A 24025-nucleotide genomic window follows, 5' to 3' on the forward strand; every position below is an offset into this window, starting at 1 on the left:
CATTAGGGCTCTCCAGTTGAATGAATGTGAATGAATGAGATTTATTTATTATTATCATTGTCATTACAAATGCAACAACAACAAAATTACATTTACACTCCAATTGCCTCAGAATACAGCAATTAATCCACAATTATTACTTGTTTACCGTAATAATGGCACACATCAAACTTAAAGACAACACATATACATTTGACATTATTTATGTGCTCTGAACTTGAAGCAGTCCATCATTTGAATTGAGGAAAAGTGGGTGAAGGCCGTAGCAACGTGAGTCACGCTGCCATCAGCTTGGGGGGAATGGGGACCTGCCGCAGCTAAAACCACGCAGCCCCTGGAGGGGAGAAGGCATGGCTTGAGCAGTAGCCGGGATGGGGTGTGTGATGGGGGCAGGAGGGGAGGTAGGGTGGAGGTGGAGCATGCTTCAGTCTTTGTCCATGTGTGAGTCAGTATCTGTCCTTGTGTCTGGAGTTAGAGAGATAAGGAGGCAGCCAATATTCCCCAAGGCCATAGAGATTCTTCTGGAGGAAACACTGGGGCATTTTGTCCTTCAAGGGCTGATAAGCCTTCCGTGATTGTGGTTGAGCAGTGAAAACACTTTTACAGCTTCACATGAACAAACCAGATTCCAATTTATGAATTGTTCCCGGTCTCTGAAATCTTTCACCTTCCCTGCAAGGTGCGCATTTGCTCCAAGATGTTATCCAATTTGCATCCGAGTTCAAGGGTTCACGCAGTCTGAGAATGCATCACCTTGCCCAACTCATTATTCATGATGGACAAGTGAAGGTTGTGGTTTGGCGGCAGCCGTCTTGCCAATTTTCCGGTGGGTCAGGGCAGCACATCAGCCAATAAGTACCAGCCCTCCTACTATGAAACCAAATACGAATAAATCCTTGAATTGGTTCAAAATGCTGCAGCCAGACTTTTGACACAAAGCAGAAAGTTTGACACCCATTTTTGCATCCCCTCACTGGCTTCCTGTCCCAGTGAGATCAGATTTTAAGGTTCTGCTACTAGTCTATAAAATTGTTCATGGACTGGCACCTCCCTACCTAGCTGACCCAATTAAACCATACGTACCGGCCCGGGCTTTGCGTTCTCATGGTGCAGGACTACTTTGTGTCCCTAGGGTGAATAAGAAGTCTGCAGGTCATAGAGCTTTCTCTTATCGTGCCCCTGCTCTGTGGAATGATCCCCCTGCATCAATAAAACAGTCACATTCTGTGGAGACTTTCAAGTCCACACTTAAAACACACTTATGTTCCCTTTCATATGGCTAGCATACTGGTATAGTTTTGTTTTACGCTTTTTACTCTTTTGATTCATTTTATTAGGAAATGAAGCGTGCCGCGGCCTCAACTTTACCTAAAATCTGGGTCTTTTAGTGAAGCTTAGTGCTAGTGGCTGGCGATCAACTTAATATTTTTTTTCTGTTTTTCTTGTTGTTTAATGCTGGCAAATTATACAGTATTTCTTGTCTTTCTGATGCCTGATTCTGTTTTTTCTCTGTTTAAGGTGCAGCTCCATCCAGAGATGGGAGTTGTATTTGTGCTGGCGACCCTCCTGTCCTGTGCACCAACAGCATTTCCTGTATATTTGTTTTGTGAATTGTTCTGAAATTTATGTCCGTAGCATGGCCCAAGCAGAGGGTCACCCCTTTCATTCTGGTCTGCTTGAGGTTTCTTCCTCAGAGGGAGTTTTTCCTTACCACTGTTGCTCTGGGGGTTAGTAAGGTTAGACCTTACTTGTGTGAAGTGCCTTGAGGCAACTCCGTTGTGATTTGGTGCTATATAAATAAATGAAATAATATATATATAGCAGATTTTGTCTGTTTTTTTTTTTTTACATATAGTGGATTTTAAATGGTCAAAATTCGCTGGACCACCTGAATCTATTATATGCAAGTTTTACTGTATATCAATCTGTATTTGTAATACAAACACAGATTGGCAAAGTTTGAAATCCTTTGTAAGACAGTTTTGAGTAGTACAAATACAACTCCTTCATGTGCTCTTACACCTTGCTGAGTAATGCACCGAGTTCTCCCAGCAGTGTTTCCTCATGTGTGCCTTGTAAGGAGGTTCGCATGCTGCTTTGCACAAATCAGCACATGTTGGAAACTCCCAGTCACCTCGTGTATGGCTCAGTGCAGGCTTGCTGCACGGTGACATTCCATGTTTTCTTTGAGCACAGAAATAATCATTTAGGGATATCAGGAGTTGAGGACTTTTCCTGACTTATTCTGAGTGGTATGTCTGCTTGGGAGGACTTGGTGCAAAATGCAACTCTGCTGGATCTGGTTAGGGCCATCAGAGAAGGCCCCAAGCAAGTTATAGCTTGGCCTGTTACTAAACAGCGCCAAACTTGGCCAGGTGTAAGAGCAGCTTTATTAATTAGACTAGCGCACTGCCCGTGGGGATCCACGGGCTCTTTATTGGGTAGTGTTTATATAATAGGTAGCTGACATTTTTTAAGGGTGGTAATAAATTATGCAAAGTTTCCATAATGTTGGAATGGCATGTAAGTCCAGAATGTTTTTAGAACCTTAGACCTTAGAACTCAACAGTTTTTAGAGGAACAACACAACCCTTTTATTTCCTGTTAATTACATAATCTTTAAATGCTAATTTACTGTCTTAATGTATATATCAATCGTTTAGGTTCTTGTTATCATATACACACTATTACAGTATTATTATTTTATTACTTCTGTTTTGTCATTTTATTTTTGAATGGACCACAATGGAAATAAGTGTTTTCACTTTTTTGTGTAGTCCATGTATGTATTTTTAATGCATTTGCAATTATATTATGTACTTTCATTGAACTTACTAAATAAAATCACTGACACACACGCATACAGTACACAGACGCCACTTCACTTTTAATGTGTAGATGATTTACCGCCTCCTGGTGGAACAGCATGTGAGTCCAGAACGTAATTATCAACGTCCATTGTTCAGTGTTGTTAGCTAATATTCATAGTTTCTCCAAAAATATTAGTCCTATCAATGTTCTGTTTTGGCAGTGTTCATCCTTGACCCAAAATACATAAACATACCAAAAGGCAAATGTCAGCTCTCAACAGGTTGTCTGTGATCAAAGTTATACACATGCAAACATGCATACATGTACACAGAGGCCACTTGGCTTTTACGCCATACATGATTTACTGATTCTGATTTTATGATGTAATGCCACACCACTATAAAATAATAAATAAAATAAAATAATATTCTTTCTCAATACTTAACTGAACTGAAATAGCATAGAGGCTGAATTTGTTGTATCAGCTGAGTGAAAGACAGCAGATATAAAAAAGTAGTGTTGATAACATTGAACTTTGAATTTGTTTCCTGAAGTCATATGTCTTTTTGTCTGGTCAGTTTGGTGGCCCGTATTATGTGGCGTCTTGACAAGGAGGGCAGCGTGGTGTCTGACATGCAGTTGACCACAGTGGAGGAGCTGGAGGATCACATAACTGACATGCTCGAAGACGAGCTAAAGGAGTTCAAAGTGGACATCCACAACTTTTTGGACTACTGGCCCCATCAAAGCAAGCAGCACACAGTTGATGACATCTCACATATTTTTGGAGTGGTGCGTTCTTCAGGTCATTCTTTTATGTGGGTTACAGTCCTGGATTAAATATTTGGTTCACATTTAAAATAGTTTCACAAAATGATGCACATGAACCAGTATTGCATTATTATTAGAGTATTTAATAAAATGTACTTGGTTATTGAACAAAAACAAGACACCCATAAAAAAATGATCACTGTGAAGGAGTTATAGACTTTGTGGATGTCATTGGAGAAGGTGGGAATAGCACAATATTTGTCTGTTGCATCCCCACTCACAGCTTCAAGGTGGAATGAAACAGAGGAGGATTTTGTAGTCCTGGTTTGAGTCTCCCATGTGCTTTCTGGCAAACTGGAGTCTTCTTTTTAATGAATTAAAGGTTATATGCTCAATACTCTATCATCTTGAGCTATAGCACAAATATATTACTTGAAAAGAACAGAATATATCATAAATCAAATGTTAATTCATTGGCCTGTACAATATGGACTTTAGTGTTATGCAAGTAAACAGGTCACATCTTCAACTGCATATATATATATATATATATAGTGTGGATTAATAACCTAACATCATGAAGCTACTGATAGCTGCAACAAATGCACTGTTAGCATCCAAAATTACATTCATTCATTCATATTCAGCTGCTTATCTGGGTCCAGGTTGCAGTGGAAACACAGCAAGTAGCTCATCTCATTCAGGGCTCCCTTGAAAAAGAGGTTTGTAATCTCAATGGGACTTCCCTGGTAAAATAAAGGTTAAGTGAAAAAAAAAAATCCCACACTTCCCTATTCTTGGCCAAGCCCTGTAACTCTTCCCTGGGGATCCCAAGGCGGTCCCAAGCCAGCTGGGAAATATAATCTCTCCAGCATGTCCTGGATCTTCTCTGGGATCTCCTCCCAGCTGGACGTGCCTGGAAGTCTTCCTTAGGGAGACGACCAGGGAGTGTCCTCACCAAATGCCCGAACAACCTCAACTGCCTCCTTTTGATTCAAAGAAGCAGCGGACCTACTCCAAGTCCCAGCTGGATAATCGAGCTTCTCACCCTGTCCAGGAGTGTAAGACTAGATACCCGATTGAGGAATCTCATTTCTGAGGCTTGTATCCATGATCTTATTCTTTCAGTCATTACCCAAAGCTCATGACCATAGGTGAGGACTGGAGTGTAATTTCAGACGCCGCCCCAATCCATCTATCAATCTCACACTCCAATTTACCTCCACTTGTGAACAAGACTCAGAGATACTTAAACTCCTCCACTTGGGGCAGTAACACTCCCCTGACCCAGAGGAGACAAGCCACCATTTTCCAACAAAGGACCATAGTCTCAGATTTGGAGGTGCTGATTCTCATCCCAGTTGCTTCACACTTGGCCTCAAACCTGCTCAGTGCACATTGGAGGTCATGCATTGATGAAGCCAACAAAACCACATCATCTGTAAAAAGTAGAGATGCAACTCTGAGGTCACCAGACTGGACACTCTGCAGTCCCTGACTGCACCTTGAAATCCTGTCCATGAACATCACATACAGGATTGCTGACAAGGGAAACTGATATAATGCAGAGAATATGGACACAGCGCCTCCTCTGTGGTCCATGTCCCTGACATCCCTTGCTTCTTCAGAGGTGTGAGCTGAAGGCCGTCCCGACAGGCCAGAAAACCCTCACAACACATGTAGATTTCATGTAGAATCCATTACCAGCACAGAAGTCCAACAACAAAACACTCGGGGTCAGATCATATTCAGAAGTCCCTGGGTCACAAGTATCCAAGTGTCCAAAATTATATTACACATTAATCGCAGTTGACAGAAATGCTGGCCCGCAAATATGTTAGCTGATCTGTTCGGAAAATTAGTCACACAACAACACATATTATTACAGATATTTCAAATAAAATGCTCAAAAAAAGACATATGTAGTAGCTGCAGCAGCCATACTCCAAATGTGTTTGGAGAACTGGGCTTTGTTGCATAGTGATTGCGATAAGGAAGATGATGTCTGAATGACAATAAATATTTGCTCTTACATGCATTTTGATCTAAGATGTTTTAATTTCTTCTACTTGCTCCTGTTTTCCCACCAAAAAATAATGGTGCCCATGGCCAGAATTTATAGTCTTTTCTCAAACAATTCATTCACACAGTAATATAATACGGTCACTGCATTTATCTATTTTTTAATCAGTTGCATTATGCATTCTAAATAACAGGTAGTTCTGCTATTATGATGTATGTATGTATGTATTATAAAACTGTTCTCCTGTGCATGTGCGCATGTGTGTATTTACACTCACTGTATCCTTGTCTTTTGACACAAAGAAGGAAGGTGGAGACAGTGATGCAAACTAGACCTCATGCACAAAACTCATTTTCCTTGTCAATTCCTAATCAGTTTTTATGTTCCCATAAGTAATTTTATTTTTGTAAATCCAGATTAACTGCAATGGCTTCACAGTGAGTGACCAGAGGGGTCTACAGGCAGTAGGAGTGGGACTTTTCCCAAATCTGTGTCTGGTAAACCATGACTGCTGGCCAAATTGCACCGTCATCCTCAACCATGGCAAGTATGTCACATCGTATCTCCTCTGTGAGATCTCTCATTTTTGGTTTACATTACTGCCATTTTTATTGTCTAACTTGAGTAACTGTAAAGCATTAAGTTTAAAATGCACAGTTTGTACAACCCCAATTCCAATGAAGTTGGGACGTGGTGAAAAATGTAAATATAAACAGAATCCAATGATTCTGAAAATCCTCTTCAACCTATATTCAATTGAATACACCACAAAGACAAGATATTTAATGTTCAAACTGATAAACTTTACTGTTTTTGTGCAAATATTTGCTCATTTTGAAATGGATGCCTGTAACACATTTTAAAAAAGCTGGGACAGTGGTATGTTTACCACTGTGTTACATCACCTTTCCTTCTAACAACACAGTAAGCATTTGGGAACTGAGGACACTCATTGTTGAAACTTTGTAGGTGGAATTCTTTCCCATTCTTGCTTGATGTACAACTTCAGTTGTTCAACAGTCCAGGGTCTCCATTGTTGTATTTTGTGCTTCATAATGCGCCACACATTTTCAATGGGCGACAGGTCTGGACTGCAGGCAGGCCAGTCTAGTACCCGCACTATTTTACTACGAAACCATGCTGTTGTAACACGTGCAGAATATGGCTTGGCATTGTCTTGCTGAAATAAGCAGGGACATCCCTGAAAAAGACGTGGATGGCAGCATGTGTTGCTCCAAAACCTGGATGTACGTTTCAGCATTGATGGTAAGGCATGGGCACTAACACACCCCCATACCATCACAGATGCTGGCTTTTGAACATTGCACTGGTAACAATCTGGATGGTCCTTTTCCTCTTTTGTCCAGAGGACACAACATCCTTGATTTCCAAAAACAATTTGAAATGTGGACTCATCAGACCACAGCACACTTTTCCACTTTGCGTCTGTCCATTTCACATGAGCTCGGGCCCAGAGAAGGCGCTGGCGTTTCTGGATGTTGATGATGTATGGCTTTCACTTTGCAAGGTAGAGTTTTAACTTGCACTTGTAGATGTAGTGACAAACTGTGTTAACTGACAATGGTTTTCTGAAGTGTTCCTGAGCCCACGCGGTAAGCTCCTTTATACAGTGATGTCAGTTTTTAATGCAGTGCTGCTTGAGGGATCGGAGGTCACAGGCATTCAATGTTGGTTTTCGGCCTTGCTGCTTACATGTAGAAAGGTCTCCAGATTCTCTGAATATTCTGATTATATTATGGACTGTAGATGATGGAATCCCTAAATTCCTTGAAATTGAACTTTGAGAAACATTGTTCTTAAACTGTTGGACTATTTTTTCGTGCAGTTGTTCACAAAGTGGTGATCCTCACCCCATATTTGCTTGTGAACAGCTGAGACTTTTGGGGATGCTCCTTTTATACCCAATCATGACACTCACCTGTTTCCAATTAGGTGTTCTTTGAGCATTCATCAACTTTCCCAGTCTTTTGTTGCCCCGTCCCAACTTTTTTGAAACGTGTTGCAAGCATCCATTTCAAAATGACCAAATATTTGCACAAAAACAACAAAGTCTATCAGTTAGAATATTAAATATCTTGTCTTTGTGGTGTATTCAATTGAATATAGGTTGAAGAGGATTTGCAAATCATTGTATTCTGTTTTTATTTACATTTTACACAATGTCCAAACTTCATTGGAATTGGGGTTGTATGTGTGTTCATGTGCTGCTGTGTGTAGTATGTGTGAGTGTGTGTGTGCTGGGCAGAGAAAAGTTGGATTTGGTGTAAACTGCTTGTCGTTTGTCTTTCAGTCAATCAGCTGTGAATACTATGTATCATTCTCATCAGAGGTGCGTTACCTCACATTAAGTCTTTGAAGTGTCACTCCATAAACCGCTAATGAGACTTTCAGTGCTCCTCTGCTCATAAACAGATTAGCATACATTGTCATCCTTCTTTTGTTTTCACTTCATTTGCAGTAAAATGTGTGCAGCTGTGTCTCAGTCATGTGTTGCACACTGTAGGTTTGAAGTGTGTCACAGCACCATCATAACCAGTGGTGGGCGCAGTTCAGCTAATCAGCTAATCAGCTAACAGCTAATTAGCGAAGTTAACTTTTTCATGCGAGGGTTAGCCTTTCAGCTAACTTTGAAACCCATTCGTGGACCAATTAGCATCTACTACATTTGGTAAAGCAAACTTTAAATCTGCCAAGTTTTTGGAATAAAGTTAGCCATTTAAAAACATATGGAAAACCTAAAAAAAAAATCATATGTTTGTTCCTGTTGAAATTTATACATTAATGATATATTAGGCAGAAGAAAGCTTGCAGAAGTCAGATATGTATTTTTTTTTAATATTTCTTATTCGTTTACTATTTTCTGTACTTTGAATAAAGTGTATGTTGAATGTATCCTATGTTTCATTTAATTTGTTTTACATCTTGATCATTGTATTATCCTGGCATTTTCAACCTTTTCTGGGTGTTGGGAAAGTGTAGGAACACGGACCCACAACAGGGGGCGCAAATGAACGGACAATGGAGTAAGTCAAAATAACAACGCTTTACTGTTGTGAATGTGCACAACGAATACAACCAATTACAGAAATGGACAACAGTCAATTCACAAAAGTGTCGTGTGGGCAGGCTCGAAGATAGGAGACGCCTCTCCAAGGTAAGACCGGAACCACACGGCTTCCTCCGCCACAGGACCCCGGGAATACTGGAGCCGCCAAGTCCCGAACTCCCAGGTGGCCACTGCCTCCGCATGTCGGACCTGGTACTGCTGGCGAGGAACAAAGAACAGTTAGATGGGGGCGCGTTTGCACCCAGAACTCCGAACAGCAGGAAAGGTACCTCCACCTCTCGTTGGAACAGTAATCCAATAAACTAGCTCAGTCCAAAAATATGTACTCTGTTTGCTTCGATATGTTACCTCTCCGGTAGAAACGATATCTCGGCGATGAGGTGGAGATGCCGTCCTGCTGATATACCCCACTGATGATTGCCGTCAGCTGTCTCAGGTGATGGGTGACAGCTGTTACCGAGGCTGCTCCTGTGAGGCGGCGGCGCCCTCTGGTGCCTGGAGCCCGCACTCCAGGCAGGGGTCCCTCTGGTGGTGGTGGGCCAGCAGTACCTCCTCTTCAGCGGCCCACACAACACTGGGAACCTACAAAGCTAAATTCATATAAGTTAGCAGTAACTTCAGCTAAATGTTTTAACAGTTCATCAGATTGGTGTTATCATAGTTAAAATGATAAATGCTAAAAGCTAACTTTTAGGTGAGCTGTGCCCACCACATTGTAATATGATGGGATTGGAATAATCTAACCTTCAATTACCGAATGTATTAAGGGTCACACTTACTGTTATGCTTGTCTTGCATTTATTACCTGCTTAAAACTAATTTCAAACCCCGCATTGATCTTCCACCTAAACAGACACATGCACACAAAATTTCACTTTTCCTGCACCCAGTTTGTTGCTTTGTGTGTTCATCCATGTGTGTCTTTGTGTTTGTTTATTAAAAAACAACCTGTAATGTGTTATATCTTGATTTTTATTGTGTTAACATTTACTATTACAAAGATTTTTCATAAATTTGTCAAATTTGGAAAGAAATCTACTGTTGACCACATATATTTATATACACCTTGGCTAAAAACGTTCAAGCTGATTATTCCCTACTGCACATATTCTAATTGATCAAACAGTATGTGTTACAAGATATACTTATTTCAGTTTTTCTTCATATAACAGATTTTCAGTGCCTTAACAGTTCACACACAACAAGACAAATGCTTTTTTAAACAGTATGATTAATACCTGAAGCTTCCAGAATTTGATGGAACACTTGGCAAAGCTTCTGAATTTACTAACTGACAAATTGAGGTTAACTATGTATCACTTGGCTGGATGTCATTACTTTAAAATCAACATGGAGTAATGGAGTAATCAAGCTCTCTCTTAAAGGTGGATGATATCACATTTCTATCTCATGCCTCCAGCTCCTTCATCCATTCCTTAGTTGTGGTCCTGAGGTTGTGCTGGACCATTAAAACAAACATTCGTTAATTTCTGTCTACTCATTTGGCCCTCTTCCTCAATTGGATAAGCTTGTGTGCTCCCCAGTTTCTTTTATTTCATGTAAAGCAGATTGTACAATTGTTTCTGGTACCATGAAATGCTCTGGAAGGCTTGGCTTATTTCTGTAGAGCCCCCCCGGTGCGAAATGCAAGGCACCAGTTCTTCAGGTAGACCAGCCAAAGGTTCCCCATTTACCCCCCAAATTATCACAGTTAACATTCAAAAGCTATTAAAAGTAATTTGATTCATTTCTGGAATTTGAAAGAGGCAGTTATCTCAGTGTTTGGAAATCTTTGACCTGAACCTTTGATCTAATTTTAAATAAACTTATGTGGAAATAAAACAAACACTTTAACTGACTTAACATATATATTATCTAATAAAATATAATATGTTCATTAGGACAAATGTTTGAAAGTTTTTATCCTAGATGTACGCAAACTTATATGTCCCCAACTATAAGTTTAGATTTACCTATAAGTAAATACTTGTAATACTGTAATGTCATACATTAACTGTGGAAAGTTTTTCATAGTTTATAAATCAATTTATTTCCCGTTGCTAAATGTTTGCTAAATTTTGGAAAGTGGTTGAACATAAAACAATATAATATCAAAGTTTATCACATTTTAGAAATGCTCCATGCTTTTATCAAGTACTGTTTTACATGGAAAATTTTTACTATTTAAATATAATTAAAACATTGAATATGGGCTGAAATGTGTATTTCCTGATGTAAACATTTTGTTGTCATAAACCTTTTTTTATATCTCTGGACAGTGTGCACATACAGTGGTATGTAAACATTTGGGCACCCCTGATCATTTCCGTGATTTTCCTTTATAAATCATTGGTTGTGTGGATCAGCAATTTCAGTTAAATATATCATATAGCAGACCGCAGCTGATCTGCTCTGTGTCAGCCTGATCCCTTCAGATCTCAGGAGCTAAGCACTGCGAGGCCTGGTTAGTACTTGGATGGGAGACCTCTGTGGAACACCAGTGGCTGTGTGTGTTTCTCCAGGTTACACTGGAGTTGCGTCAGGAAGGGCATCCGGCGTAAAACTTGTGCCAAATGCCAATGCGGATCTGGCTGCATCCGCTGTCGTGACCCAGAACAAAACAAAACGGGAGCAGTTGAATGGACAACAACAACAACAACATATCATATAGCAGACAAACACAGTGATATTTGAGAAGTGAAATGAAGTTTATAGGATTTACAGAAAGTGTGCAATAATTCTTTAAACAAAATTAGGCAGGTGCATAAATTTGGGCACCCCAACAGAAAAAATACATCAATATTTAGTAGATCCTCCTTTTGCAGAAATAACAGCCTCTAAATGCTTCCTATAGCTTCCAGTGAGAGTCTGGATTCTGGTTGAAGGTATTTTGGACCATTCTTCTTTACAAAACATCTCAGGTTTATTGGTTTCCGAGCATGTAGAGCCCACTTAAAATCACACCACAGTTTTTCAATAATATTCAGGTCTGGGGACTGAGATGGCCATTCCAGAATGTTGTACTTGTTCCTCTGCATGAATGCCTTAGTAGATTTTGAACAGCATTTAGGGTCGTTGTCTTGTTGAAAGATCCATCCCCGGCGCCACTTCAACTTTGTCACTGATTTATGAACACTGTTCTCAAGAATCTGCTGATATTGACTGGAATCCATGTGACCCTTAACTTTAACAAGATTCCCATTACCTGCACTGGCCACACAGTCCCACAGCATGATGGAACCACCTCCAAATTTTACTGAAGGTAGCAAGTGTTTTTCTTGGAATGCTGTGTTCTTTTTCTGCCATGCATCCCACCCCTTGTTATGTCCAAATAACTCAATTTTAGTTTCATCAGTCCACAGCACTTTATTCCAAAATGAAGCTGGTTTGTTCAAATGTGCTTTAGCATACCGACTGTGTTAGTGGCGTGTATGCAGAAAAGGTTCCCTCTGCATTACAGCATCATATAGCATCTCTTTGTGCAAACTCCCTTCTGTCTGATCATTTTTTAATAACATTTACATTTACCCTGATGGACTACCCTGCAGTGGGGAATAAGTTTCATTACACTAGAAGTCTTTCAGAAAGCGCTGTAACTAGGTTTAAGGATATGATTCCTTCTTTATGTTCTCTAATGTCATATACCAACACAGAGCAGAGTAGCTACCTAAACTCTGTAAGGGAGTTAGAGTATCTCGTCAATAGTTTTACATCCTCATTGAAGACAACTTTGGATGCTGTAGCTCCTCTGAAAAAGAGAGCTTTAAATCAGAAGTGCCTGACTCCGTGGTATAACTCACAAACTCGTAGCTTAAAGCAGATAACCCGTAAGTTGGAGAGGAAATGGCGTCTCACTAATTTAGAAGATCTTCACTTAGCCTGGAAAAAGAGTTTGTTGCTCTATAAAAAAGCCCTCCGTAAAGCTAGGACATCTTTCTACTCATCACTAATTGAAGAAAATAAGAACAACCCCAGGTTTCTTTTCAGCACTGTAGCCAGGCTGACAAAGAGTCAGAGCTCTATTGAGCTGAGTATTCCATTAACTTTAACTAGTAATGACTTCATGACTTTCTTTGCTAACAAAATTTTGACTATTAGAGAAAAAATTACTCATAACCATCCCAAAGATGTATCGTTATCTTTGGCTGCTTTCAGTGATGCCGGTATTTGGTTAGACTCTTTCTCTCCGATTGTTCTGTCTGAGTTATTTTCATTAGTTACTTCATCCAAACCATCAACATGTTTATTAGACCCCATTCCTGCCAGGCTGCTCAAGGAAGTCCTACCATTATTTAATGCTTCAATCTTAAATATGATCAATCTATCTTTGTTAGTTGGTTATGTACCACAGGCCTTTAAGGTGGCAGTAATTAAACCATTACTTAAAAAGCCATCACTTGACCCAGCTATCTTAGCTAATTATAGGCCAATCTCCAACCTTCCTTTTCTCTCAAAGATTCTTGAGAGGGTAGTTGTAAAACAGCTAACTGATCACCTGCAGAGGAATGGTCTATTTGAAGAGTTTCAGTCAGGTTTTAGAATTCATCATAGTACAGAAACAGCATTAGTGAAGGTTACAAATGATCTTCTTATGGCTTCGGACAGTGGACTTATCTCTGTGCTTGTTCTGTTGGACCTCAGTGCTGCTTTTGATACTGTTGACCATAAAATTTTATTACAGAGATTAGAGCATGTCATAGGTATTAAAGGCACTGCGCTGCGGTGGTTTGAATCATATTTGTCTAATAGATTACAATTTGTTCATGTAAATGGGGAATCTTCTTCACAGACTAAAGGTAATTATGGAGTTCCACAAGGTTCTGTGCTAGGACCAATTTTATTCACTTTATACATGCTTCCCTTAGGCAGTATTATTAGACGGTATTGCTTAAATTTTCATTGTTACGCAGATGATACCCAGCTTTATCTATCCATGAAGCCAGAGGATACACACCAATTAGCTAAACTGCAGGATTGTCTTACAGACATAAAGACATGGATGACCTCTAATTTCCTGCTTTTAAACTCAGATAAAACTGAAGTTATTGTACTTGGCCCCACAAATCTTAGAAGCATGGTGTCTAACCAGATCGGTACTCTGGATGGCATTTCCCTGATCTCTAGTAATACTGTGAGAAATCTTGGAGTCATTTTTGATCAGGATATGTCATTCAAAGCGCATATTAAACAAATATGTAGGACTGCCTTTTTGCATTTACGCAATATCTCTAAAATCAGAAAGGTCTTGTCTCAGAGTGATGCTGAAAAACTAATTCATGCATTTATTTCCTCTAGGCTGGACTATTGTAATTCATTATTATCAGGTTGTCCTAAAAGTTCCCTAAAAAGCCTTCAGTTGGTTCAGAATGCTGCAGCTAGAGTACTGACGGGGACTAGCAGGAGAGAGCATATCTCACCCGTGTTGGCCTCTCTTCATTGGCTTCCTGTTAATTCTAGAATAGAATTTAAAATTCTTCTTCTTACTTATAAGGTTTTGAATAATCAGGTCCCATCTTATCTTAGGGACCTCGTAGTACCATATCACCCCAATAGAGCGCTTCGCTCTCAGACTGCGGGCTTACTTGTAGTTCCTAGGGTTTGTAAGAGTAGAATGGGAGGCAGAGCCTTCAGCTTTCAGGCTCCTCTCCTGTGGAACCAGCTCCCAATTCAGATCAGGGAGACAGATACCCTCTCTACTTTTAAGATTAGGCTTAAAACTTTCCTTTTCGCTAAGGCTTATAGTTAGGGCTGGATCGGGTGACCTTGGACCATCCCTTGGTTATGTTGCTTTATACGTAGACTGTGGGGGGGTTCCCATGATGCACTGTTTCTTTCTCTTTTTGCTCCGTATGCATCACTCTGCATTTAATCATTAGTGATCGATCTCTGCCCCCCTTCTCGGCATGTCTTTTTCCTGGTTCTTTCCCTCAGCCCCAACCAGTCTCAGCAGAAGACTGCCCCTCCCTGAGCCTGGTTCTGCTGGAGGTTTCTTCCTGTTAAAAGGGAGTTTTTCCTTCCCACTGTGGCCAAGTGCTTGCTCATAGGGGGTCGTTTTGACCGTTGGGGTTTTTCATAATTATTGTATGGCCTTGCCTTACAATATGGAGCGCCTTGGGGCAACTGTTTGTTGTGATTTGGCGCTATATAAGAAAAAAGTTGATTGATTGATTGATTGAAAGTGTGCTATATAGTTGAATGATGCACAGAGACACTATCTGCAGCAAGATCATGTTGTAGGTCTTTGGAGCAGGTCTGTGGGTTGACTATGACTGTTCTCACCATCCTTCGCTTCAGCTTATCTGAGATTTTTCTTGGCCTGCCACTTCGGGCCTTAACTAGTACTGTGCCTGCGGTTTTCCATTTTCTCACTATGTTCCTCACAGTGGAAACTGACAACTGAAATCTCTGAAATAGCTTTTTGTATCCTTCCCCGAAACCATGATGTTGAACAATCTTTGTTTTCAGGTCATTTGAGAGTTGTTTAGAGGGTCCCATGTTGCCACTCATTAGAAGAGGTACAAAGAGGGGAAACATTTGCAAATGGTCACCTTAAATACCCTTTCTCATAATTGGATTCACCTGTATAAGGAGGTCAAGGGTCAATGAGCTTACAAAACCAATTTTGTGTTCCAATAATTAGTGCTAAATGTATTCAAATCAATAAAATGACATGGGAGTCCAAATTTATGCACATGCCCAATTTTGTTTAAATAATTATTGCACACTTTCTGTAAATACTAGAAGCTTCATTTCACTTCTCAAATATCAGTGTGTTTGTCTGCTATATGATATATTTAACTGAAATTTCTGATCCAGACAACCAATGATTTATAAAGAAAAATCATGAAAATTATCAGGGGTGCCCAAACTTTTGCATACAACTGTATATCCACTCCGCATGAATGTTGCTATAAGGCATACTTTGGAAGATTTCACCGTATTAGATTCTCTAAAAAGTGCAAATAAAGAAAAAACATTTTACATGCAAAACAAGGTATTCTGTATTGCTGCACATTTATGTTTCTAACATTGTGACTTTCTATTCTGCAGGATTGAACTGCGTGCTTTGGGCAAAATTGCAGAAGGAGAGGAGTTGACAGTCGCCTATGTTGACTTTTTGAATTTGTCAGAAGAGAGACAGCGACTGCTGAAAACACAATACTTTTTTGAGTGCACGTGTGAGCACTGCACAAACCGCATCAAAGATGATTTGAAGTTGGCAGGAAAGGAAGTGGACGGAGTCAAGGTTTGTGCCTCTGAGCATGTTTTATTATTTTATTATTAAACCATAAATACGGGTGATAAGGACAGATAGCAACATGAGAAGGGCGTATGTGTGCATTCACAGAGATTAGTGAAATAAACTTTTATGTTCAGTACTGGTGTCTCCAGAGGTTTTTCCTGGTAGTGACATGGTTATTTTTACCACGAAAAATCTTTGGAGCCACCAATTTACATATGCAGTAAACAGCAGATAAACTAACGATAGCAATAGTTGTTTAATAATCACAACAATCACCCTTCTGACAAATGCAAATTTGGGAAATATCAGAAATTGTGCAGACATGACAATAAAAAGCTGTACAGCTAAAAGCAAGTAAGTCAGGATGGAGGCTCTTCTCCTTTAGGTGGTGCTATTGTCTTTTATGTTGAGCTGCCACCCTCAAGTTTCTCAATTTCTTTGGTTGTTTGTAAAGGAAACAATGTGTTTTTATAAATGCTACTAAAATAAAATAAAATAAATACAGCTTACATTACATTTGTGGTCACAGGTTCACATGCACACATGATGGACCAGAATGTCATGGCAATATTTGGCTTTCAATGATTTCTTTGTGCTTTGCATGGAGCAGGATGAGTACATGACATAATCTTTAACAAACAGCCTTATAGTATCTCAAGTACTTGGTTGCTAAGTTTCAAGTTAGGGGTTTATTGAAATCACAGGGTCAATTATACATATCCACTTATATTATATATTCAGTGGTGTTGAAAGTTTCAAAATGTGTTTTAATTTGCCAAGGCCTCTTGAGTTCCTATTAGTGGACATGACTAACAGCAGCTGGTAGCTTCTGTGTCTACATAAAAAGGCTTGTTTGACATCACTCTTTGGACTGACCAACCTAAAATACAATGGGTCAGCCAAAACTGCATTTAACCTTATTGAATGTACTGAATGTATCTCAACAGGGACATTAATGTCTCTGGGTTCTCATCCTCTGAGATCGAGAGATAGCTGGGAACAGCTTACGGAGTTATGAAGTTCACTGGACCAAGGTGTTCGGTGATGCTGATATCTTTGCAAGAGAACAGAGGTCCAAGTCTTTAGGGTCTTGGTGCCTCCTGTCTTACTGTATGGTTGTGAGACTTGGACATTAACCAGTGATCTAAGCCTACAACTGGATGTCTTTGTACTCCGTCTGTTGTGTCATATCTATGGTTACTTAACAGAGACTAAGATGAGGAGTATCACTTGCAACAGGAAGGAATGTCAGTCATGACATTTTAGCTATATGGTGCATTTCTCTGTGTTGATGACAGTGGATGAAGAAGGCAAAGGCGATGCCAAGATTAGCCTTTGCTGTGGCAAATAGATCATTATTTTTGAGAGGTGCAGGGTTAGAGAAATATTTTTTGAGCCTACCGCTCAGGACCAGTAGCACCAATTTTGCTACTGGTCCTCCTGGTCCAAGGTAGTGGACCGAGGTATTTGGATGCTCAGAGCCTCTGACGGCAACCCTCAGCGTAGCAGTAATCATCACATCATGCGCATGTATGCAATCAACATTGTTATTGTAAATCTATAGCATGATGGAATGTTTTCATTTTGTATTGAATTGTATGTAAAGTAATAAACATTTGCTTACACAACCCTCTGCTTTCATGTGAATGTACTGTGCACTTTATACTTTGCTTTTCTGTAATTCTGGCTTTGTGCTTGTCTTATGCAGCCCAAACAGCTTTTAGCTTTTAGTTCTATAATGTATTAGGGGAAATGATGGTCTAGTGCAGGGGTGGCCAAGTTCGGTCCTCGAGGACTGAACTTGGCCACCCCTGGTCTAGTGGTTAAGCGTTGGGCTTGAGACCAGAGGATCCTCGGTTCAAACCCCAGCCTGACCGGAAAACCACTAGGGGCCCTTGGGCAAGGTCCTTAGTCCCCTAGTTTCTCCCAGTGTAGTGAACGCCTTGCATGGCAGCACCCTGACATTGGTATGTGAATGGGTGAATGTGAGGCATAATTGTAAAAACGCTTTAAGCGTATGATACCGAAGGAAAAGCGCTATATAAATGTAGTCCATTTCTGATCAAAATTTTGATTGTTGAAGAAAATCATCGTATAGTTTCACATCCCATTCAGAATTTGTAGCAAAATGTAATAGTTGATCTAAGTTAACTTTTTACTTTGTTTGACCAATCAAATGATTTATTATTATTATTATTATTATTTTGTTTCTTAAAGATGGGTGGTACATGTTTGCTATATAAGGACATGCAGTGTCGCTATGGTAACTCTCGCTGTGGACCCCCTCTGCTCTGCCGCTCTTTCTGTGCGCTGCTCCGGTTCAATTAAAAGACGTGCATTTAAGATAAAAGCAGCGTGCACACAGCATACCTTTACATGATTCTCCTATGTTGACTCAGTTCATTCATGAAGTCAGTGGTGTGACTGAGTGACACAGCGTGTCATTGTAATTTCCGAACAGCGGCTCAGTCATTTAAGGCGCAAGATTGAAGTTCCGCTGTCTCACAGCGCATGTAAACAATGGCAAAGCGAGGATGTGGATGGTGTTAATTTAGCGAGTTCACGGGCGATTATGATGATTATACACTCTCCCAAGTTGAGAGGGTTATCTAGAGGAGGTGTAGCACCTGTGATGGACTTCTGCTGCACCCCGATGCTGTTTTATTGTCCATACTTCATGAGATGTGTTTACAGTGAGTGCTGAGCTCCTGACACTGGGATGCTGCTGAAACCGACCTCTCGCGTGAGTCACGGACCGCCAGACGGCGTGAGATTCACAACTGCGAAACACCGAATTCTCAGACCTGAAGTCACCTGAATATAGTCAGTGTCTACCTTTTATTATTTACAACAATGCATCAAGCAATTGATACTGTGCCTTAAAGATTTCCCCCAAGTAATACCCTCAAGTGACTTCATTTTACTTTTTGAAACTTGAGACACTGCAGTTCTGTCAATAGTAACATTATCACACACTACTCTAATTAGCCATCAGTAATCAACAACAATAAGAAGAACATGGGAAGCACTTTATTGCTTTTTACAACCCCAAATCAAAAATGTTGGGATGATATGGAAAATGTAAATAAAACAATCTAAAGTGATTCTTACATTTACTTTGACTTCGGTTTAGTTGCAGACAGTATAAACCCAAGGTATTTAATATTTTGTGTGGTCAACTTTAATTCCTTTGATAATATACATTCATTCATACGTTTAAGGCATGCAACACGTTCCAAAAATTTAGAGTGAGTAATGAGTTGGTCATGATGTCAATCTCCAGTCGATAAAACTGAGCTTTCACTAAGGTCTTTAGTCTCCAACTTGTTTCCAGCGTGCAGTTATGAATATGGCAGCCTGCTGATGTCAGTGTGTGAATGTGAAGCATCACTGTAAAGGACCTTTTGCATTACATGGAAAAGCACTATGTCAACGCAGTCTGTATGTGATTTTATGACTCTGAATGTAGAAATTTTTTTCATTAAACTGTAGGCTGAAATGACTTTGAAAAACTGTGACATAGGTCACAGTTTAGCTGTTTTTTAAAATCGCATCAAATGTCTATTGTACGTATTGTTGGCTGTCAACAATATCTCTGTTTAAGATAACTGGTGACCATATTAGAATACTGAAAATGTATATAACACAATTAAAATGAAATTCAATAAGTAAAATATGTAGCTTGATGTAACAGGTTACATGCATGACAGTTGTGCTTCTGTCATTAATTTTTAGTCACTTTATTTTTCCTTTAACTTACAGCCTTCAGAAGAACAGGTGAAAGAGGCAACAGATTATTGCTTTCAAGTACTAGAGAAAATGGAAAAAACTCGCTTAAGTGGTGACTACCATGAGGTATAGAATTTAATCCACTTTCAAAATAACTTTTTTTTGCCACACAATTGATTCTCAGATGTGGTTGTTTGTACCAAACAGGTGTATTGTACTTTTGAATTTTCACCTCACAGTGTTTGTTTTCCTTCAGCTGGTAAAAATCTGCAGGGAATGCATTGAGAAAACAGAACCTGTATTGGCTGACACTCACATCTACCTGCTGAGGATTTGGAGCACATTAAGTGAGGTGCAGGCTTACCTGCAACGTTTAGAAGAGGCAGCTGAGTATGCCCGCAAAATGGTTGAGGGATACATGTAAGTATGAACCATGTGCTGTGGTAAACAGGTGCATAAACTGAACTCCATTCCCATATTGTTCTTAGATATACTTTTTCGATTAACTATGGAAAGCACAATGCATCTCTGGAATAATAAATAAATAAGTAATTTTAGTTATGAATCAAAATTTCTGACCGTCCCTTGACAGGAAACTTTACCACCCAAACAACGCTGCACTTGGTATGGCTGCTATGCGGGCAGGGGTGACACACTGGCAAGCGGGGCTAATCGAGGTTGGTCATGCGATGATCTGCAAGGCCTATGCCATTCTTCTGGTCACCCATGGCCCAACACATCCCATTACCAAGGACTTGGAGGTAAACATATTAAATTGTACATAGTGAAAGGATATTACACTTTCTAGTTTCATGGTATACTGTGGTTTGACAATGCCATAGCTCCAGGACTGCTCAGATTTTCCGAATGATACTCTGAACACCAGTGAGCTTTGCACAGTAAAACCATTGTGTCATAGCTGAGGGAGTTCAGGAATTCAACTGTTAAAACAAACAGTCACATCTTAGAGGACTAAAGTCACCCAATTGGCAAAATAATAGCACAGTAAGAGTAAAACGTATCAAAATATCATACTGGGCCATTCCTTCTGCCTACAGTGGTAAACCCTGGCTTCAATGTTAGTATCAAGCAAGTTTCAGTTAGAACCAACTCAAAAATGGCACCAAAGTAGTTGGTCACATTTGAACACCACAAAGGGACATAAAAAACTGGCCAGTTAGTAGGTCAACATTTCCTTGTCCCTGCAGTTCAATGTGTTGATATTTTGTGTTAACAAACACTTTCCGATATTTCCGTAGGCGATGCGCATGCAAACAGAGATGGAGCTAAGGATGTTCAAGCAAAATGAATATGTTTACCACAGCATGAGAGAGGCGGCGTTGAAGAACAAACCGATGATGATGATGAATGAACCAAAGTCTGTGGAGGACGGAATCAAAAACCTCTTCCGTCGCAGAAAGTAGCCACAGGACTACAGCCATCCAAGTGTAAAGAAAACCGTCTGTTCTGTAAAACAGGTTGTCTAATTCTGTGTGAGTCACATAAATGTGAACATTTTCTTTACTGCTTTTGTAGGTTCCACTTTGAATTAAAAATATGTCACTTAAAAACATGTGATTTGCATTTTCTGATCAAGGTGTGGTACTGTTTGACATTCAGTTAATCCTTCAGGGAAGAAAAGCTTAATGTTAAATGGTGTTCCAGAATGGTTGTAGGTCCTGTACAGGATTTGAGGCACAGTGGTGTCAGTGCTTATGTCTGGATTTCATAGCACAAAGCAGATGAGAGTCCACAATTCCCCATGGATCTGACATTGAAGGTTACTCCCCCACAGGTTACATCCCCCTGCCAAGGCCAGTATCCATTTACAGCAAGGTGTTCTGGGAGAGATAAATTGTCTTGTCTCAGGGCACAGGCAGTAGGACATGGAAAATCAAACCCACGTCTACATATTGGCAGAACAACTCCTTTCCACTGAGTTAACTGCTCTGCTCAAAACATGGTGGGTTCAAGAGAAAACCAGTATGTGAATTTAAATTAGATTTCATTTTCAAAGTGATTCACAAAGCATCTTGGCATTAAAGGTTGCTCCTGCATCTGTGAAAAATTAGGTGGACCATATAACGTATCCACTTATTTGGGTATTTTGATGGTTCAAAGGATTAAAAAATATCCAGGAGACCGTGAAGTCCTTTAGACAAAGAAAGAGTCATTTTGACCAAATATGTAAAAAGTGGAACTAAGTTAGTCACTTGTATGTATTCAACCAAAAATTTTTTTACGCTTTGATGGGCCATGGGGGCCTTGAAAATCTTTGTTGCTAGTTGACAATGATTCAAAAATCTATATGCAGAATTACTAAAAAAAAAAAACAGTTGTTGCAGCAATAAATTGAGATGGATGCAAAATGTCAATTTGGTACTTTTGAGAGGCCCTGCGCTGCCCTTGGGGATTCAGTCAGAAAGTTCATATTACCATGATCACACAGTCCTCCAGGTATTGTTTCTGTAAGATTGTTTCTGAAAAATTCTGTGAACAGAGTTTCTGCAATAAATTGAACATTGTAAAAAAAAAAAAAAAAATTGTATTGCTTATTTATTTACTTTCTGCTGCCCCGCCCCGCACTCTGACTGCTGGGATAAGCTCCAGCCCCCCGTGACCCTTAATTGGACTAAGCAGTTGAAGATGAGTGTGTGTGAGTGTGTGCTCTTGGGGGCCCTGGGAGGTCCACAGTGATTCAGTCAGAAAGTTCACGATCAGACAGACCCCCAAGGATTGCCTGTATCAAATTTCAGAAAATCTTCAGATTGTGCACCGCCCGCATGAAGGCCCCTTCACACATAAAACGAAGTTGGGTAAAGAAGCAGAAACCGGTCGAAAATCCGCAAACAAAAACGAAATGGGGAGCCGCGAAACATTCCACTTGCTGTCGGGAGGGACACACGGTTGGACAGGCATGCACGATACCGCAGCAAGCATGCACGGACACAGTGCAAGCAGCTGGAACGTGTGGCACCACATCGCGCTGCTGCTGTTGGGAAAAAACAAAACAAAACACACACCATAAAAAACACCCCAATTTCTAATATTTAATCCCTCTTATCCAGCGGACAATACAAGTATGATCCTTCTGTTCCTCTGTATATGATCCATGGTCATAGATGTACAGTTATGAAATGACATGAATGAAGCAGTATGCTCTCATCATGCCCACATCTGCTGGCCCCATGTCCAGCCAACCCAATGAGTGACGCGCCGAAGGACAGACACGTCATGTGGACCATAGCTCACATGGGTGATGTGACATTCACATCACCAGCTGAGCATACACATGATCAGATGGTCCTTTTCTCCTGGCACAGCCTGCTGCTGTGCACGCTGGCACAGTCACTCCAGCCCGTTGCAAAGGTGATATATGTTTTTATGTATTTCCAGTGAGGACAGCAGGCACACACAGATGCCTCACGTTATACAGTTGTAAGGTCATGTCCTTTAAAACATGGTAGGTGTTCTCCAGCTGTGACATCCAGGTCCAGAAATCTCAACAGCAGCGGCTCATGCGGACACACCCATCTTTTCTATCTTTGCTCTGTGATTATTTATTTTAGTTATTTGTTGTGTAATTATGTATGTAGATATTGTAGTATTTATTTATATACTTGGCTGTGCTCTCTGTGTTTTTAATTTAACACGTCATGTGCACTGAGTCATTAGCTGTCAGTGAGTGGCCGGTGATCAGCTGAGAGGCGCCTTGAGGTGCTGTGTGTGCTCTGACGTGGCTGGCTGGTCACCATGTGATCTTGTCTGTACATAATTATCAGCATGTCATGCAAGTGTGCTCCCCCCCCCACACACACACCACGTGTTGCGGAGGTGTGTGTGTGTTGGGGGGGCGGAGAGACGCAATGCACACGCACACCATGTGCTGAGGGGGAGCTGACACACTGGCACGCCACATGTTGCGGGGGGTTCGGCACAGTCACGCCCATGTGTGTTGCATGGTAATGCACACTCATGTAGCACTTAGACAATTTTCACAGAACGCTCGAATGCGGTTATCGGCACTCTCGTGCCGGCAGTGCAAACAGCCAACGCCTTTTCGAAGTGTCCAGCAAGCAGTGTTGGATGTTCTTGTGTGGCACCTGGAATTTGGCAGACACCTGCAGAGGGGGTGGAATGGCCACTCACAGGGCATTCGCTGTCTTTCGGCCACTGGTGTGAGTGAAGGGTTTTGGTGACAATTGTACGAGACGTTTGAGGCGGCTCTGATTGTACTTGAAAGTGGCATGCAATTCCTCCTCTGTGTGCCAGTTGCCGTCAGTTGTGTTATGTGTGAAGGGACCTGAATCTTGATGGCATTAGTCCCTGTGGACCTTTGTCTAAAGGATTAAAAATGAAA

General features: G+C 40.5%; 1 protein-coding gene across 2 annotated transcripts in view; it reads left to right on the plus strand.

Annotated features, from left to right (window-relative positions):
- Positions 1-22129, plus strand: part of smyd1b (SET and MYND domain containing 1b) — a 33649-nt gene extending 11520 nt beyond the window's left edge. Inside the window, exons 3-10 of one of the 2 annotated variants that reach the window (XM_034170579.1) lie at positions 3390-3603; positions 6022-6152; positions 7917-7955; positions 15744-15939; positions 19699-19791; positions 19922-20085; positions 20258-20426; positions 20925-22129. In XM_034170579.1, the coding sequence (XP_034026470.1) occupies positions 3390-3603; positions 6022-6152; positions 7917-7955; positions 15744-15939; positions 19699-19791; positions 19922-20085; positions 20258-20426; positions 20925-21089 (1171 nt within the window). In that variant the 3' untranslated portion in view covers positions 21090-22129. The remainder of the gene's footprint in view (positions 1-3389; positions 3604-6021; positions 6153-7916; positions 7956-15743; positions 15940-19698; positions 19792-19921; positions 20086-20257; positions 20427-20924) is intronic. The other variant, XM_034170580.1, reaches the window with a different exon arrangement.
- Positions 22130-24025: the final 1896 nt, after the last annotated feature.

This window comes from Thalassophryne amazonica, chromosome 5 (assembly GCF_902500255.1).
Source record: "Thalassophryne amazonica chromosome 5, fThaAma1.1, whole genome shotgun sequence".
NCBI classification, from domain to species: Eukaryota; Metazoa; Chordata; class Actinopteri; order Batrachoidiformes; family Batrachoididae; genus Thalassophryne; species Thalassophryne amazonica.